The sequence below is a fragment of the Perognathus longimembris genome, chromosome 13 (assembly GCF_023159225.1).
Source record: "Perognathus longimembris pacificus isolate PPM17 chromosome 13, ASM2315922v1, whole genome shotgun sequence".
Lineage (NCBI taxonomy): Eukaryota > Metazoa > Chordata > Mammalia > Rodentia > Heteromyidae > Perognathus > Perognathus longimembris.
The window spans coordinates 12,950,344-12,969,991 of record NC_063173.1 but is presented as its reverse complement, the minus strand read 5'-3'; the positions used below and the strand labels follow the sequence as shown (position 1 = coordinate 12,969,991).

General features: G+C 40.7%; 1 protein-coding gene across 2 annotated transcripts in view; it reads right to left on the bottom strand.

The window, feature by feature from the left end:
• Stim1 (stromal interaction molecule 1) overlaps nucleotides 1-19,648 on the bottom strand; it is a 156,433-nt gene that overhangs the window by 38,426 nt on the left and 98,359 nt on the right. For both annotated transcript variants that reach the window (XM_048360543.1, XM_048360544.1), the window contains exon 3: nucleotides 9,311-9,425. In XM_048360543.1, coding sequence (XP_048216500.1) covers nucleotides 9,311-9,425 — 115 coding nt within the window. The remainder of the gene's footprint in view (nucleotides 1-9,310; nucleotides 9,426-19,648) is intronic.

Below are 19,648 nucleotides of genomic sequence, written 5' to 3'. Positions count from 1 at the left end.
GGACCAACTTGAATCCTCATTTAACCATTATAAACTTCAATTTCCCTTTCTGTTAAATATTCCTTCTGGCTGGGTTCCTATAGTTCATGCCTGTAATTCTAGTTAGTTTAGGAAGCTGAGATCTGACAATTGTAATGCAAAGCAGGAATGTCTGTGAGAGTCTTATCTCCAATTAAAGGCCAGAAATGGAGCTGTGGCTTAAAGTAGTTGAGCATAGCCTTGCCTTGAGCAAAAAAAGCTAAGGAACAGTGTACAAACACACACACACACACAAAAATTTATTCTGCTATTCAACAAAATTTATTTTGTACTATTCCATGCCAAGCATAGGATAGAGTAGTGAAGGAGAAAGAGGTCCCCATTCTCATGCAGTTTACAATCTAGCAACACTTACCTCCCAGGATTGTTGAATAAATGAGTTCATGAAAATGAGTTTGAAAATACCTAGAATTTAATACAAACTTCTAATAGTTGTTTCTTTATACATACATTCATTCAAAAATATGTTAAGAAATCATCAGAATCTCTGTAGACAGAGATATAGGTTCACTAAAGAAAAAAAAGCAAAGACACAGTGTAGACATGTACAGAGAACAATGGCTCCATCTTGTGTGGAGTCCAAGGGTCACTTCATAGAGACAAAGAGAATCAGGTATAGCTGGATCAAATGATAATGATGTTTGAAAGTAGGTAGTCTGGAGCCAGGAACCTGTGGCTCCTTCCTGTAATCCTATTTACTCAGGAAGCTGAGATCTGAGAATCATGGTTTGAAACCAGTTCAAGAAGGAAAGTCCATGAGACTCTAACTACAATAAACTACCCAAAAAAGTTGGAAGTAGAAACATGGCTCAAGTGATAGAGTGCTAGTCTTAAGCAAAAGAAGCTCAGGGACAATGCCCAGGCCAGTTCAAGACCAAGCACTGACATGCACATACAAGAAAAGCAGGTCATCTCAAACTTCAAAATAATTTATCTACTGGGAAAAAAATTACTAAGGGGTTAGAGGTATGGCTCAGGTGATAAAGCAACAGTCAATGAGTGCAAGCAAGCATCAGATACCAAGTTCAGGTCCTGGTCTTGGATAAAAAAAAATTGTTATGTACCTACTACTTATTAGGCACTACTTAGGAGCTAGAGCTACAACAGTATAGAGTCATAGTTCGCATGTTGCTTCTATTTTGAGGGAAAGAAACAAGGTAAAACACTATAAGTAAGAGCTAGGCATGAAGGTATATGCCTGTAATCCCAGTCACCTCAGGAGGTTAGGGAAGGAGAATTGAAAGTTCAAGGCCAGATTGGGCAACTTAATAAGATCTTATTTCAGAATAAAAACCTAAGAAAGGGGTGGGAGTGTTGCTCAGTGTACAGTGTTTGCCTGCCATGAGCAAGACCCTGGGTTCAATCTGTAGTACAACAAAAATAAAAAACTACTATAAACATATAAATATATGTCAGGTGAGGGTAAGTATAATGAAGAAAAATTTAAGCAATAAAAGGGTAAAAGTGAAAATAACAGTGGACAGTGGCTATAGGTTAGGGAAGGCCTCTCTGATGAGGAGACATATGAGAAGATAATGAAGTAAACATGTGAGCCATGTGAATACTTGGACAAAGGACATGCCACAGAAGGAACAGTAGTATTACTCCTAGCACGTGAGCTATAGCAATACCTCCACAGATGTGCCAAGGCAGATACTGAACCACGCCAATTCTTCCGCTTGCCAAGAAAAGAACAACAATACAAAATGTGCTCCTGAGTCAGTATCTCTTTCCCATAATGGACTTGTGGAGCTTCCAGATGAAGCCTTCATCTACTTTTGTGGTTTCAAACCTACATCCCAAGAGAAATACGTCTGGCAGGAAATTTTCCAGTATTATTTTTTGGTCTCCTTCACACTGCTATTAGTCAATTATCTGACCACTTGGTCAGACTTTGGTCACATTTAGTCAGCTAGTAAATATGGCACAGCAGCTACAAATGTGGGCCTTGGAGACAGGTGGTTTGATTTAACTTGAGATCTACCACTTACTAAATGTAGGTCTTAGGTTAGTTGTCAGCACAGAGATGAATATCCATGACCCCTCATCCTTAAAGGCTCTCTTCTAGAAAGGGAGATACACGAGGAAAAAAAGTAAGTGCTAGATCAGAGAACCATGAAAGGTGATGTTGGGACACAGACAAAGGACAGACAAATTGGGCTTCTTATTTGACTTCTCACTGCGCACTCCAGAGCAGCTCACAATCTTCTCAAAGTGGCTGTTCCTAAAGACAGTGGGGTCTGGAACTAGTTATCCTGTGCAGTTTCATTCTGGCTCTCACTAGCAATCTGGCATCTTCATTTTCTATTATGATGCTAATACCAAATGCTTAATTATCAATACCACAAAACCAATATGGACACGATGCCTAGGCCTCATGTGATAGCCCATTAGGCTTACACACAAAAACCAGTTCTCTCCAAGCCTAGAACACAGAAAACAAAGGGGCATGATCTCCCTGATATATGACTGTTAAGAAACGGAGACGGAGAGACAGTAGAGACCAGGTCTATGAAACCAAAAACTGCTTGTCAAATGGTATTTCCCACAGGATTGGGGCAGCGACCCAACATTATGTAACTAAAACCAAACAACTACTCAACATATAAAGGTCAAAAATTGACCTCTCAGTGGAATACAATAGCTCAAAAGCTATGTATGTATGTTCATATAAGACTACTGACGGGCTGGGGATATAGCCTAGTGGCAAGAGTGCCTGCCTCGGATACACGAGGCCCTAGGTTCGATTCCCCAGCACCACATATACAGAAAAACGGCCAGAAGCGGCGCTGTGGCTCAAGTGGCAGAGTGCTAGCCTTGAGCGGGAAGAAGCCAGGGACAGTGCTCAGGCCCTGAGTCCAAGGCCCAGGACTGGCCAAAAAAAAAAAAAAAAAAAAAAAAAAGACTACTGTCGACATATTGTCTAATATGGACATTACATTTAAAGCCCTAGGCGAATTTTCTTGAGCTTGGCCACGTGGCTACTGTATATGTTCTTGATACATTGTATATTGTATATAATATGTCTACCTGACCTAGCGAAGGGAAAGAAAAACAGGGTGTAAGATATCACAAGAAATGTACACACTGCCCTACTATATAACTGTACCCTTTTTGCACAACACCTTGTCAAAAAAATTTGTGTTCAATTAATAAATAAATTAAATTAAATTAAAAAAAAAAACACTTCTCTCAGGCCCCACCAGAACATGCTACTGAGGGCTATCTAAAGAGTAACAAGGCAAGGAGAAAGCCAGCCAAGGCAAAGACTGGTGGCATGGCTGCAGACTAGTAGTTGAATCTAGGAGCTCTGAAATGTTTAACTATCAGATCACACAGTGCTAGAGACAATGGCAAAGTTTTCTCTTGCCTCTCTCCACTGGGGTAGGTCCTGTGCTAAGAGTTAGGTAAAGGAAGCATACTAGATGATGCACTCAAGCAAACTGATGGGAAAATAGGTAGGGGGACTGATCACTGCAATTAGTGTGCTAAATGTTCTGCTGAGATAAGCATGGGAGGCTGTGAGAACACAAAGACACCCAATTTAGTCTGTGGTTTTCAGGAAAGGTTTTGTAAAGAAGAGGATAGTTAAACTGAATCTGAATTGTCAAGTAGGAGTTAATAAGATCAACAGAGGATAAATGAAGGAACAGCATATATGAACATGTGAGGGGATGCAAGGGATGAGGTACCCTAGGAGCCACTGATAAGTCAGTGTGAGTATAGAGGACATTCATGAGGATAGTAGAAAATAAGTGGCTAAGAGAAATAAACATGAGCCTACATGCTAAATTCATCAAGCAAAAGGCCTGGCAAACAAAGTTACTTAGTAAAATATTCTTAATATAGGAATGTTTGCATAAATGATTAAAGAGAAACAGTAGGGCTGGGAAGGTGGCTTAGTGGTACAGTGCTTGCATGCATGAAGACCTGGGTTCAATTCCTTAGTACCACATAAAAAAAAGGAGTAACAACTAATAGCTGAAGTTTTTAACTAAATAATTTGAAGACATACCTAGCAAATTAGTTTTTAAATGGCTAAAAGACTAAACATCTCACTCTCCCACTGGATTTAGGTAAAAGCAACAAGAGGATAGCAACTCTTACATACAGACCTAACTTCTGAAGTCATTTGGGCAGATGTCTGCTGCCATTTGGCCTCCATGTTGTGTCAACAGTTCTGCTGGACTTTCTCTCTAAAAGCCTCCATGTATCCAGTACTGTTTATGCTCCACTGCTTCCTGCACAAAATCCTTCACTCCCAAAGAGTAGCACTCACAGAAACAGAAATATGTCAGCTTATTTAATTGTATTCAAGAGTCTGGTAAAAAATAAATAAATAAACCAACATTTTCTCATGGCCAAGTTCATACACACATTAGAATGAATACTGGATTCTTTCACTTATACCTGGAATGATATTACTCAAATCAAAGTTAGAAGGTAAATATGTATTGATTCATAAAAATAGAGAAAGACATTGTTAATTTAAAAATATACTTTGTCAAAGAACATCCTTTAAAATCTTACATCCAGAGCCAGGTACTGGTGGCTTACTCCTGTAATCCTAGCTACTCGGGAAGCATAGTTCTGAGGATTTCAATTCATTTTGAAGCCAATGCAGCCAGGAAAGTCTGTGAGAATCTTATCTCCAATTAACCAACAAAAAGCCAGAAGCAGATCTATGGCTCAAGTGGTAGAGCACAAGCCTTGAGCTAAAAAGGCCCAGGAACAGCACCTAGGCCCTGAGTTTAAGCCCAGGACTGGCATGCATGCATGTGTGCACATGCACACGTGCACACACGCACGCACACACACACACACGCACACACACACACACACATAATTCTAGCATCCTTAGGGAGAGGAAGAAAAGTAATCATGCACTATTGTATAGAAAAAAATTAAAGCCAATCTGCGAAATCCATGCTTTACACTACTTCTCACTATAAGGATACTAATACTGTTCCCATTAGCTCAAACATGCACACAATTTGATTGCTCAAAAAGTCTGCAAAGTCTACCCAGTATTTCTTCCTTCCTTTAAAGAACAGCCACTCCTCCTACCTTATATGTCCTGGAGAGACAAGAAATTACAGATCATCTCAAATTGCCTCATACTCCCTCAGACTAATCACTACCCTATATGTAAACCTGTAATCCACCATAGACCAATCTGATTCTCCATTGGCATTCTCACCCCCTGCCATATCTGTCTCCTAATTAAAGATACTTAGGGATGAATCATCTGTGAGCAGCCAGTTAGAAAAGGCCAATCCAATCTCTAAGGTCTGATGCTGGGCTGTCTGGAATTGTCTTGTTCTTGGTCACTCCTTAGCTCATCCTGTTCAATTCTTCCTAATTTGATTAATAAAGATCAGATAGGATGGAGAATCCAGGAATGTCGTAGTAGAGTACTTCCCTAGCACACGCAAGACCCTGGATTGTATTCAAAGCACCACAGGAAGGTGAGAGGGGATACAGAAATTGAGAAATTCCCTAAAGATAGGAGTATCTTTTTTATTTTCCTTTGTGGTGGTAGGGATGCAATCTAGTGCCTTGCACATGCTAGGCAAGACTCTGCCACTGAGCTACATCCTCAGCCCTGGAGTACTTTTCATGGGTAGCCTCGTGAGTCACACTTGGATTCATGCTAATGAGATGCATCAGGAAGGGGACTAGTCACCAGAAAGATGAAAGTAAAGCCAAAGTTTAGTTGAGTTTTCTGAGTGACAAATACAGTGATGTGCTAGGAGGAGGATGTGCTCTGATTCCACAAAGAAAAGACTTAGAAGTTCCACATTCAGGACTCTCCCAGATCTCTAAGTCTTGGCTACTCCTAATTTGTATCCTTTATAATAAAACTATAATGGTAAAGGTCTTTCCTAGACTCTGTGAGTAGCCCTAGTGAATTATGGAACCCAAGGAGATTGTGGAAACTCCTACTAGAGCTTATGGTTGGTGTTGAAGTGAAGGCAATCTTCTTAAGGACCATACCCTTAACTTGTAAGGTCTGAAGTAACTTCAAGTAGTTAGTTAACCTCTCCCATTGCCCCGTTTTCATCATCTGTAAATGGAGATAACCACAGGATCTATGTGTCTTAATACTTATCCTTTTTTTTTTTTTTTTTTGGCCAGTCCTGGGCCTTGGACTCAGGGCCTGAGCACTGTCCCTGGCTTCTTTTTGCTCAAGGCTAGCACTCTGCCACTTGAGCCACAGCGCCACTTCTGGCCGTTTTCTGTATATGTGGTGCTGGGGAATCAAACCCAGGGCCTCATGTATACGAGGCAAGCTCTCTTGCCACTAGGCCATATCCCCAGCCCCATACTTATACTTCTTAATAGGCATAAAACACCTATAATAGTCCCTATCATATATTAAATACTATATAGAAGTTGAAGTTGCTTTAAATCGATAGTGTTTTTATTACTATTTCTGGTGAGAACAGAATACAATGAAACTCTTAATTTTAGTCTGTCAGATCAACTGGGTATAATACATGGTGAGTCAATCCTAGAAATGCACATATATCACTTTTCCTGTCTTATCTATGAACTACATTAATTACTATGCATTAAAATGTTTTTCTCTGTTTATGGATAATGAGGATACCCCCTGCCTTTCCAAAACTTTCTCCATTATCTTCTACTTTCCTGTAACTTAGAATACACTGGAAGTATTCCAAATAGTTGCTAAGTCCAGAAATAAAGTTCTTGCCAGAAAATTGCTGGAGTTGTTTCTAGTATTATGATTCAATCCCTCTATTTCTGCCTTCTCTGAGTTTCAGAAAAGGCCAGGAATGCTCTCCTTGCCATTTCACATTCTATATTCCTACTTAGAAAACCTACCCTCAAAAACTAGGCATCTTAACCTCATGTTATTAAGGAAGAAACCCAAAATTAAATGATACTGATGAAAGATTTTTCCTGTCAGTACTGATATAATTGCAAAGCTCATGTCACTGCTTCATCTCTCATCAGCAGCTTGAGTTGCTCAGGAGCTATTTTAAAAAAAAAAAAAAAGCCACCACAAAGAACTAGGCTTCTGAAGAGCTCCAGGAAGCTTTCTCCTCTAGCTTCCTCATGCTTCTCCTAAATTGATAAAACGGCTAACTAGAAGTACCAGCCTGTCCATGCCAGAACTATAGGTTTAATCTCCTGCAAATCTAATGTTCTCTGTCCATATTACACATAATCGCTACCAGATCTAAAATTCTAGAATCCTAGATAAGAGTCCTACAAAAATTAGTACTCTCTACCATCAGAGAAGTTCTTTAAACAAAGATCGTAGGACAATACATTGGGCCAGGAGCTCATGGCTCACTCCTATAGTCCTAGCTACTCAGCAGGCTGAGATCTGAGGATTGTAGTTTGAAGCTGACCCACACAGAAAAGTCCCCATGAGACTCTCATCTCCAATTAACCACTCAAAAACTGGAAGTGGTGCTGTGGCTCAAGTGGTAAGGTACGAGCCTTGAGCACAAAGAGGCTCAGAGATAGTACCCAGGCCCTGAGTTCAAGCCCCACAACTGAAAAAACAAACAAGCAAACAAACAAACAAACGAATAAATAAATAAATAGAAAGAAAGAAAACACATTGGTCTAGAAATCAGAGAAGTCAAGTTAAGTTCTGGCTCTACTAAGTGCATGGCAAAGAACAAGCAATTTTATAAGCCAAAGCTTAAACTTCCTTATCTAAAATCTAGGAAGGCTAGACACAATGATGCATGCCTGTAATTCCCATTGTTTCAGTTATTCAGGCAATATGGCCTAGTGGTAGAGTGCTTGCCTCGTATACATGATGCCCTGGGTTCAATTCCTCAGCACCACATATATAGAAAAAGCCAAAAGTGGCACTGTGGCTCAAGTGGCAGAGTGCTAGCCTTGAGCAAAAAGAAGTCAGGGACAGTGCTCAGGCCCTGAGTTCAAGGCCCAAGGTTGGCCAAAAAAAAAAAAAAAAAAAAAAGGTTGGGCACTGGTATCTTGCATCTAAATTTGCAGCTACTCAAGAGCCTAAGACATGGATAACTAAGACTCAAAGCCAGCCTTAGCAGAAAAGTCCGAGAGACTAGTCACCAAAAAAAAAAGCGAGGCTGGAAGTATGGCTCAAGTAGTAAAGTACCATCCAAGCTAGAAAGACAAGCAAGTATAAGGACCTGAGTTCAAACTCTGGTAATGGGAAAATAATAATGATAATAGTAAATACATAATAAAAATAAAACACAAGTAACCCTGGTAGCATTTAGGCGTACTACAATCCCCTGGGAAGAGAATGCTTCCAGTATTGTTAGTCTCAGAGGAAGCCTAGCATTACATACAAGTGAGATGAAGCTAAAGTCCTATTATTTTCTACTGTGTCAAGACACTTACAATTAGACTTTGGCTTTCACTCAAAACTCTGAAGAAAACACTCTTTGCTTGCCTTAAGCAGAAAAGCTCAGGGACAACATGTAGGCCCTAAGTTCAAGCTCCAGGACCAGCACAAAAAAGAAAAAGGAAAAGAAAATGTTTCAGGAAAGAGTAGTCATAGTTTGACATGTGAAAGGATCTAATGTTTTCTCTAATAAAATTCAACATAAGCTAATAGGCTGATGTGCCCACTGAAGGCACCAGCATCTAATCAAACTGTGTTAACAGATGTCTGGGGTCCAGAACTGAGAAGCTGACAATCTAGTTCAACTAAGTTGGTTTATGTCAACTCTGTAAAATGAAATTACACTTAGGAGTCTGTGTCCAACTCCAGGAACTAAGAAAGATATTAACAAAGATGTTTACAGGCAGGGAACCAAGCCAAGAAAGAGACTGAGAAAATGTTTTCTACAAAGAACGAGAGGTATTGAACTTAAAAAAGAGGAGATTCAGAAAAAAAAAAACTCATCTGAATAATCTGGGACAGCAGAGCTGGCACGAGGTGAGGGGCTACAGAAAAGAGGGGCTCCCTCAAGGGAACACCAAGCTCCTCATCTCTCGAGATACTACAGTAGAGGATATAGAGGATTCTATGAGGGGTGATGCGAGGAGAAAAACAGATAAGCTGGAATTCAAAAAGCATTCTGGTAAAGAACAATTCCAATTCTATTTGAAGGGCCTTCCTTTCCCCTTCCCAGCCTTGACTACAGTCATTCTTATTCAGTGACTGTTCACTGAATCAATTCAATAGTCAACTTTTTATTAAGAATTTTATGCTCATGTCCTTGTAAGATTAAGTTGTTACCCATCTTCTCCCAACTTCCCAGTCTCAGCAATGACACAGAAGCTGCCCGTCCATTACCTTCTGAGGACTTCCAAGCCTTCCACAGGTCCTCCACACTGATGAGCTTATCCTCACCATGGAAGGTGTTGTGTTTCACTGTTGGGTCATGGTAATTGAGGTCTTCCCTCAGGAACTGTAAGAAAAAGCACACATAAGAGCGATGTGGGTGGGAGCCACACCACCAAGATCTCCACAGATTATCTGCCTCCAGATATCCATGAACATTCCACTTGGCAAATGCATAAATATATCATATCACTCATACACCTTTCCATATGTATTAGTTGCCAATGAGACCACTCTTTCTTCTTTATCCTATGCTTTATTTTTTAAAAATAGAAGACCTACTTATAAATAGGCTTAACAAATAGGGTACAGTGGTGCATGCCTGCAATCCCAACCACTCAGGAGACAGAGGCAGAGTGATTTAGTGTCCAAGGATTCATGCACAAAAGGTAATAAAGTTCTGTATCAGAAAACAAAATAACAAAAGTGCTAAGGGTATGCGCTAATACAAAGCACTTGCTTATCATGAGGTAACCCACATAAGGTATTCTCTCACTAATGGTGGCTCAAGACAGTAATTCTAGCTACCTGAGAATCAGAGATCAGAAGATCATGGTTTGAGACCAACCTCGGCAAAAAAGATGTTCTTGAGACTGCATCTCAACCAGTGGCTGTATGCATGATGTGCACTTATCATCTCAAGCAACAGGAGAAAGAACAAGTAAGAGGATGGCAGGGGTGGCCCAGGCCAGGCCAGGCACAAAGTGAGATCTACCTCAAAAATAACCAATGGAATAACCTCAAAAATAACCAATGGGCTGGAGGAGTGGCTCAAGTGGTAGAGCACCTGCCTAGCAAGTGAAAGGCACGGAGTTCAATCCCCTGTGTAGCTGAAATAAACAAATAAGAAATTCTTTCTTCATGCTTTTTTAATTAGAGAAAGATAAGTGATAATTGATTGGAATTCTAAAATGAGAGAAAGGAAGAAAAGAATTAACCATTTGGGAGTTCTTTACATACTATGTAATACTCTAAGAATTTCCACAATATTTTCTCATCTAATCCTCAAAAAAAATGAATTTCCATACCTATTTTACAAGTGAGACTTTAATATTCTCAAAAATAGAAGGCTTTTCCCTAAGTCATGTTAGGTTTAGATGAGCGCAATTACTTGATGTGATTATTTTAAACATGCCCACAAATTCTCTAACAGTCTTTCCATTAAAGGTAGATGCCCCTTACCTTGAATATGAGCTGCCATTAGTGACTCATGGCTGTGGTTTAAGTGTCTTCCAAGACACCATGTGGCATGGTCCCCAGGGTACCAATACGGGATAGTGGGACTTTTGAGAAGTGGGCCTATGAGATGTCCTTAAGTTGCTGATGCATATACAGTGGAGGTGTTTGCAGTACCTTAGTGTCTTCCTCTTCCTTTGTTCTTTGCCCTTTGGCAATGAAGCTGGTGAATTTTAGACTAGAACTTCCAGACCCACTAGCTAAAATAATTTCTCTTTATAAGATAATTACTTACAATAATAGAAAACTGACCAACATACTCTCACCTTTCAACTAAGAGAATGTGGCAACTGTGATGCTGCATGATTTTGAAGGTCAGAAAAGGCAATATGGATTCTACCTAGTCCTCCCAGGGACACATACATGGGATGGCAGCAACTGGAGCTCTGGCTGCAAACGAAAGCCACACTCCTGGATTCCTGTATTACCTGGCAACAACATGGCCAGAGCTGACAGCAGCTGCACTCTATGAAGACAGGGTTCGGTCTACTTTTCCACTGTTCCCACCACTTACAGGTGTATGTACCTACGTTCACACAGCCCATATCTTCTCAGAGGCATATATTTTGATTCCATGATATGCCTAGGGGCTTGAAGTAATGGACTGCGCCCTATCCCTGAGGTCTTTTGTTTTGTTTTGCCAGTCCTGGGGCTTGAACTCAGGGCCTGAGCACTATCCCTGGCTTCTTTTTGCTCAAGGCTATAGCACTCCATCACTTGAGCCACAGCACCACTTCCAGCTTTTTCTGTATATGTGGTGCTGAGAATTGAACCCAGGGCTTCATGCATGCAAGGCAAGCACTCTACCACTAAGCCATATTCCCAGCCCCTCCCTGAGGTTTTTCATTGTTGTTGTTGTTGTTATTGCTCAAGGCTTTACCACTCTATCATTTGAGCCACAGCTCCACTTTTGGCTTTTTGGTCTGAGATAAAGAGTCTCATGAACTTCTCTGTCTGGACTAGTTTCAAACTACAATCCTCAGATCTCAGCCTCCTGAGTAGCTAGTATTACAGGTGTGAGCCCTCAGTGCCTATCTTCTGTTAAAGTTTTAAAGCACACCTCAAAGGTTAGTTGTGATTCTTACTGGAAAGAGTCAAGAAAAGGACAGAAAAGAGAAAAGGATTCTTGAAAAAGATGGCCTTTTCCATGCTCCCACAACTTGTAGGCATTCCTTTGTCAGTGGAGTTGTAAGTCTGTCCTCCCTAAAAAACATATACTTGCTGGTAGAAGCTCCCAGTTACCCCATCACAAACAAAGAGTCCAGGAATGTTACATTTAACCAGAACTGTGATGCCCAACATATTTTAGGAAAGCATTACCACATATCAGTCTGAACATGAACACTGCTCCACAGCCAGCTAATAGCTAGTCTTATTTAAAACAAAGTTTAAAAGAAAAATCTAAACAAAACAGGCAGCGTTTGGCTCCCATAACAAGGATTTACACTTTTAGACTCAGAACATGCAGCTCCTCTCTCAAGAAAGTCCAAAGAGGCTCCCTTAAAGTCTTGCCTTACCCTGTGGAATGCAGCATTGGCTAGAACTATAGCTCAATAGCTTGCTTGCCTAAGCTCCAAGGCACCAGCTGTCACTAGGTATATTTAGCTCAGAACACTGATCTCCCAGAGGCAGCACAAAGCATGCAAACCCATCCAGAGTAATTCAGCAGTAGTGAAGTTATGTGGGTGGGAGCAGGGAAGAGAAAGACTTCAATCCAGAATCCCCACATAATTACCACAACACAGGCTCAGCCAGCTCCCTTCAGGCACAAAGCCAGAAGATCAACACATCATTCAATGGGTGCAAAAGGAGCTGGGCGGCCCTCCTAGGTTCTACCTTAGAACCCATGACTTCTCCAATCTTGCTACCTATCTTCCATTTCTCCCAAACCAAATCACCACCCCTACTTCCACTTTCCCTGCTCACTCTCTTTTCTCAGTATTTTAAACCCCCAAGTCTTGTGCTTCATACTTTCCAATTTTTGTGTGCACATCTTAAAACATCTAGCAGAGTCTCGCTTATTTGCTTTTGTTTTCTGAGACAGGGCTCAGACAGGCTGGCCTCAAACTCATGCTTGTCCTGCCTCAGTGTCCTAAGTGCTAGGATTATTGGCATTTACTACCACAGGGGGCTTAGACTCACATTTTAACTTCAAATGCCAGTTACACAGAGCTGAGATATGGATGTTTCAGGGTGAAATATTTTCTCCAGTGACATCAGAAGCTATTGTTCAAAGGCTGGAGAAGACATTTTCACTCACCTTTGTACATCTAAGTCTCACTTCTGCCAGTCTATCTACAATATAAACACCAGAATGACCTGTATAAAGCATAAATCTAACTAGACCAACTCATCTACTTTAAAATTTCATGGTAGCCAGGCACTGATAGTTCATGTCTATATTCCTAGCTACTCAGGAGGCTGAAATCTGAGAAACTGATCTCTAGAACCAAGATTCAAGACCAGCCAAGGAAGAGAAATCTGAGAGACTTATCTCCAATTAACTAGAAAATCTGGAAATGGAGGCATGACCTAAATGGCAGAGCAAGGAAAAGGGAAGGGGGAAGATATACAAACACGCATGTAGGGCTGGGAATATGGCCTAGTGGCAAGAGTGCTTGCCTCGTATACATGAAGCCCTGGGTTTGATTCCTCAGCACCACATATATAGAAAAGGCCAGAAGGGGCACTGTGGCTCAAGTGGCAGAGTGCTAGCCTTGAGCAAAAAGAAGCCAGGGACAGTGCTCAGGACCTGAGTTCAAGCTCCAGGACTGGCAAAATAAAACAAAAAAAAACACAAAAACACACACGCATGTAAAGCTCTGAGCTCAAGCCCATTACCAACACACATACACTCTCTCTCTCTCTCTCTCTCTCTCTCTCTCTCTCTCTCTCTCTCTCTCTCTCTTTCTCTCTCTCTCTTTATATAAGGTACTTAAAATGGAATGTTTTCTTTTTGAAGGCCATTCTTTGCCTGTACGGAGTTTTTTTAAACTTCCCCTAGGTGAGTTCATTGTCTCTTAGTTATTTGTTCCCTTAGTTCTCAGAATATCCATCTATCGCAGTCTAACTCCCATTACACTAAAATTACTAATTGCTCCTTCCTATTTTCCCTAAGCAACTCAAAAATAGAAACTGTGTTTTATTTCTCACTTATCTATTCATTTATTTATCTTATAAATTCTCTGAAACACCTGAATTTAGCTCCCTATGCCAATGTCTAAGCAATACGGCCTGTCACACAGCAGGGTATACAACTAGTTATCAAATACCCCAAGTGGAGGTCTCTTACCTGAGTTTGTCCTTCAACATGAAATAGCATACTTAGGCAAGAGTAGCTAAGCATTTTTATGATAAAGGTATTTTCTCAAGTTTTTATTTTGTATTATTGTTACTAGAATAAAAAATAAAAATTTTTAATTTTCAAATAGTCAGTCCATATTATGTCTACCAAACAGAAGAAAGAAAAAGATACTCAAATTATCAGCTCGTCTAAAATAAGCACATGACCCTATTTGACAAATAATTGAAACAAAAAGGACTGGGAGCATAGCATAAGTGGTAAAATGCTTGACTAGCAAGGACAGGCCTCAAGTTTAAACCCCAGTACCACCATCAAATAAATAAACCAAAAGTATAACTTAGAAACTACCCATATCTATCTTCTCTATGGGTCTCATCTTCCTTACACATGAAGTGTTGTGTCACCTTAACTGTGAATCTCAGTAGCATGCATTCTAGCCATCTTACTATGTCACACACACACACACACACACACACACACACACACACACACATACACGAGGGAGGGAGGGAGGGAGGGAGAGAGGGAGGGAGGGAGGGAGGGAGGGAGGGGCTTGTTTTGTGTCAGGCATTTTGTTTATGTGAACTGACTCATTTGCAGTGTCCTAGATATGAGGGTATTATGAGGTTTCATACTGATAGTACACTCATTTATAATGGTGTGTGTAATGCATTAAAAGTAAGTAAGTGATTCAGTAAAAGTAAGTGGTAGAACGAGATTGAAACCCAGGCAGCCAGCCTTAGCATTCATGGTGCACTGAATCGCAGTCAGTATATCCTCGCCCTTGAGATATAGGTAAGAAGCTTATGATCCTCCTGCCTGCCGCCACTCTTGTGCCTGGGATGACAGGTGTGTGCCACCATATCCAGCTTATTTGTTGAGATGCTAATTTCTTTGCCTGGGCTGACCTCAAACTGCTATCCTCCTAATCTCACCTCCTGATCACCATCTCCAAAATAGATGGGACTGCAGGCAGAAGCCACTTTGCCCAGCCCTAAGGGTCTATCTAAAACCAATGTCCCAGGAGATCTTCAAAAGAGACCACTAACACAAGGACCATATTGGTAGGTCCTTTCTGTTATATATATTCTGTTATATGCCATTTCAGTCATGTCAAGTACAGGGGCCCACATCTATAATCCCAGCTACTCACGAGGTCAGGAGGATTGTGAGTCAAGGCCATCCTAGGTAAACAGTTAGTGAGACCCTATCTCAGAAAAAGCTGGGTCTGGTGGTACATTCCTGACGTCCCAGCTTTCTGAAAGGTATAATTAGGTGGACTGTGGGCTGAGGCTGGCCCCATGCAAAAAAAAAAAAAAATACCTTAGTTTCATAATAACTATGCAAGCTCTAACTCCAGTTAAAACTGAAACTTCACAGTCTTCTGAAAGACCCTCAACTGGCTGGCCCCTTCCTGCCTTCCTTAATGCATCAAGTGCAACTTCCTCACACTGCCAGTAACAATGACTTCTTTCACACTGTCTGGAAGTACCTAGCACCACACATGCTACACTGAACCCAAATCATTGTAACCCTCTGGCTGTAAAGTAATTAGCTTTATTTTTCGAATGTCTGATATGCCTTTATTGTTCCTCTATTTGATATACATAGTATGCATTGACTTTTTTTTTTTTTTGGCAATACTAGGGTTTTGAACTCCAGACCTCACTAGGTGAGCTTTCTACTACTTGAGCCATGCCTGTAGCCATTTTCTTATGTTTGTTTTGCAGATGGAGTCTCCCACTTTTGACCAGGCTGGCCTCAAACTGCAATTCTCCCACCTCTGCCTCCTGGGATTACAGAAGTGTACCATTTTGCCCAGCCCTATTTCATTGTACAACAGCAGTAGACCCTTCTTCAGCTGACTTTACCTAGTCATCTACTCAGACCCAGGCTTTGCATCAGTGGCCCTAGACGAGGGTAAAGCTAACTTAAGTTGGCCTCTGCTGTGACTATCAAGGTGTTCACTTAAGACGCTATAGAACCCTTGGATATTTTACAGCTATCTTTACCACAGGGGAACTTCTTCTAAGGCAACAATATCACTTTTCCTTTTATTCCATATTTCCAGGACCCAGCAGCACAATGAAGATACAGAAAATCCTTCTGAGGCTGATGATAAAGCTTGGCTCTTATATTGTAACCATCCTTGATTGCTCACCATGACATTGGACACATGATATGCATCAAATCCTAGAGGCCACATCTGAGGTTTCAGCTTGCTAAGCATCTGAACTGAATGGCAAAAACTGCATTACTGTAGCATCTCTAGTCTTGAAAACTATCAGAACTCAAGTATCAAAACTAGTCTAGGATACTGGCTGGGGAACCTCTGTCTTAGGACAAGAGTACAGAAATAGAGCACTAATTAGAAAATATTCCCCCAGAGGGGGGAAAAAAAAATCTTCTTAATTGGGGTCAATAGTGACACATTTACATAGCATAAGACAGCACTGCATAGAATGCATAAGAAAAGGCACTACTGGCTCATGCTTATAATCCTAGCTACTCAGGAGGCTGAGATCTGAGGATTGCAGTTTGAAGCCAGCCCAGGCAGGAAAGCCTATGATACTTTACCTACAATAAACTACCAAAAAGTCAGAAGTAGAGCTGTGGCTCAAGTGGCAGGGTGCTGGCCTTGAGCAAAAGAAACTCAGGGACAGTGCCCAGGCCCTGAGTTCAAGCCCCAGGACCAGGAGGAATAAAAATCCTGATGGATTAGAGGTGACTCTGTCTTGATAGCATACATTCCAGGGACATTTACAGTTTCTGGAAAAGGTTGGGTAAAATGGTGCACGCCTATAATCCCAGCTATTCAAGAGGTGGAGATAGGACGATCATAGTGTGATGCCAACCTAGGCAAACAAAAGTTAAGGAGACTATCTCAAAAACAAGTTAAAAGTAGATGAATCCTTGCCCCAGGCAAGTCTAGCCCAAACCTAGAGACCTTATTAGAAAAACAAACTAAAGGCAAAAAGGGCAGGGAGCAGAGCTCAGATGGTAAGAGCACTTACCCAGCAAGCTTAAGACACTGAATTCAATACATATTACCTTAAACAAAGTCTCTAGAAATGGCACTAAGGGAATATAACAAAAAAAAGGAAACATATATAAATAAAATCTACTAAAATTTAGTAAGAAAAGCAAGAGTCTTTAGTATGTAAACAAGACTGACCCTCACCCGCTCAGTGGAGAATAAACACTTCAGGCAAGAACCCAGGGCTCTCTCTTCACTACCAGGTAGAAAGTTAACTGCCTGAACAAACAGAACACCAACATTTCTCATTGCCCCCAGTAACCTGTTCTAAGTATCTGTGGCCAAGAGACAAGCCCATCTTCTTCTGCTTAGCCCTCATTTGTAAGACAGAAGCTTACCTTGAATGCAGAACCACCAAGGGTACTGTGCCCCAAATGTCATTACCCTAGCTTGTAAGATAACAGTAACACTCTGGGAGAGGCAAGCCAAAGCCAGAAGCTAGAAGACCCAAAGAGCTAAAAACAGATCAGCAAACAAAACAGATCCCTCACCCTTGCAGAGCTTATGTTCTAGACAATAAATTCTAAAAAAATAAATAAATAAACAGTTACATTATAGAACACAGAAGCTGTTAAGTTCTTAAGTTTCTGTTCAATAAATGTAAACTTAAACATGATACCTAAACCAGGCATTGATGGCTAATGCTTATAATTCTAGCAACTTAGGAGGCTGAAATCTAGAGCACTGAGGATTGAAACCAATCCAGAGAGAAAAGCCTTCAGGACTACAACCCTTAATTACTTAGCAAAAAGCTGGGCTGAAGGGCTGGGAATAGCATAGTGGTAGAGTGCTTGCCTCGTATACATGAAGCCCTGGGTTTGATTCCTCAGCACCACATATATAGGAAAAGCTGGAAGTTGAAAAAAAAGTACTCACTGCCTTACATATGAAACTGTAACCCCTCTGTACTTCACTTTGACAATAAAGGAAAAAGAAAAAGCTGGAAGTGGCGCTGTGGCTCAAGTGGTGGAGTGCTAGCCTTGAGCACCCACAGACAGTGCTCAGGCCCTGAGTTCAAGCCCCAGGACTGGCAAAAAAAAAAAGCTGGGCTGAAAGTGTGGCTCAAGTGATAGAGCACCACTTGAGAAAGCCAAGTAAGAGTGCATGGCCCTGAGTCCAGCCCCAATAATACCAAAGCAACACATACACATACATGCATGTGCACATACACACACACACGCACACATGCCTAGTAATGATCTGGCAGCCAGTAGTAGGACAAAAAGTATGCATTTCACTATTAAATGTGGAGGTCTGAAAAAATTGCGGTGGATGAAATAAAATATAAGAAATTACAAAGTATTTAGGACATGAAGAAGTTTGTGAAATATGTATCTGGAATAAGATTATTCCAAGTAGAGGTAAGAGCTAGAATCAGGGCTCTGAAGCAGAGTATTTGATGGACAGGAAGGAATGTGGCCAAAGTGAGGAACCAGGAAGGAAGGAAGAAGGAAAGAGAACAAAATGATGAGTGGGAACCAGATCAAACAAGATCCTGCTGACTCTGTAGTTTCACCTTGAGTGAAACATAGAGCTACTTGCAGGGTTTGGAACAAAGGAGTGCAACAATCTGGTACATATTTTAAAAAGAAAAAGAAAACTCACTGGCTGCTACACTGAAAATAGAGAAAATGGTATGGTTGGTTAACTGTTAGGAGATTATAAAGCCTTGGTACCTTCAGTGGAGAAATAGTCAAAATTGATTGTGTTTGGGACATATTTGCCAATGGATGTGGTGTGAAAGGAATTATAGATAATTTAGAATGGGTTTGGTCTAGGCAATTTAAATAATGGAGGCACCTTCAACCGAGAAAGTTATAGGAAAAGCATGTTCTAGGTGAAGATATTTAAAATTGAAGCATGTTAAGCTTCAAATGCCCTTCAATCTTGGAATAAAATCAGGAATGTGTCATTATAACCTTAGATTTGGCAATGGATTCTTTGATATGTCATCAAGAGCAGGAGCACCAGTGGAATATGTGAGGGAAAACAAAAAAACAAAGGAAGGGTAATATGATCAAAGTGCATTGGATGAAAAGCTCATAATGAAGCTCATTTAAAACTATTTGTGAGCTGGGTGCAGTGGCATGGGCCTATAGTCCCAGCTACTCAGGAAGCATAGGAAGGATGGCAGTCTGAGGCTGGTCCAAGGCAAAAACACAAGACTGGACCCAAAAAATAACTAAAGCCCTAAAGGGAAGGGGGGTATGGCTCAAGGGGTAGAGTGCTTGCTTGCCTGTCTATCAAGTGTGAGGCCCTGAGTTTGAGTTCAAACTCCAATAATGCCAAAAAGAAAAAAATTAGGAAAGCTGAAAAAGGGAGGGGAAATAAAGAGGATGAAAATGATCAAAATCTATTATATGAACATCACAATGAAGGCTCTCATTTTATACAATTAACACATACTAATTATAATTGTAAAATAAAAAACATCAATTTGTATGAGAAAAAAAAATCCTGCTCATGTTGCTATCAACTCTACATTGAAATTTATGCTACCTTAAAATTACTTTTATGTTTCTTATCACTAAAAGCAGTTGTTTGTTTTAAAAAGCAGTGGTCCTGGGGCTGGGAATATGGCCTAGTGGTAGAATGCTTGTCTTGCATATATGAAGCCCTCAGTTCAATTCCTCAGGACCACATACATAGTAAAAGCCAGAAGTGGTACAGTAGCTCAAGTGGTAGGGTGCTAGCCTTGAGCAAAAAGAAGCCA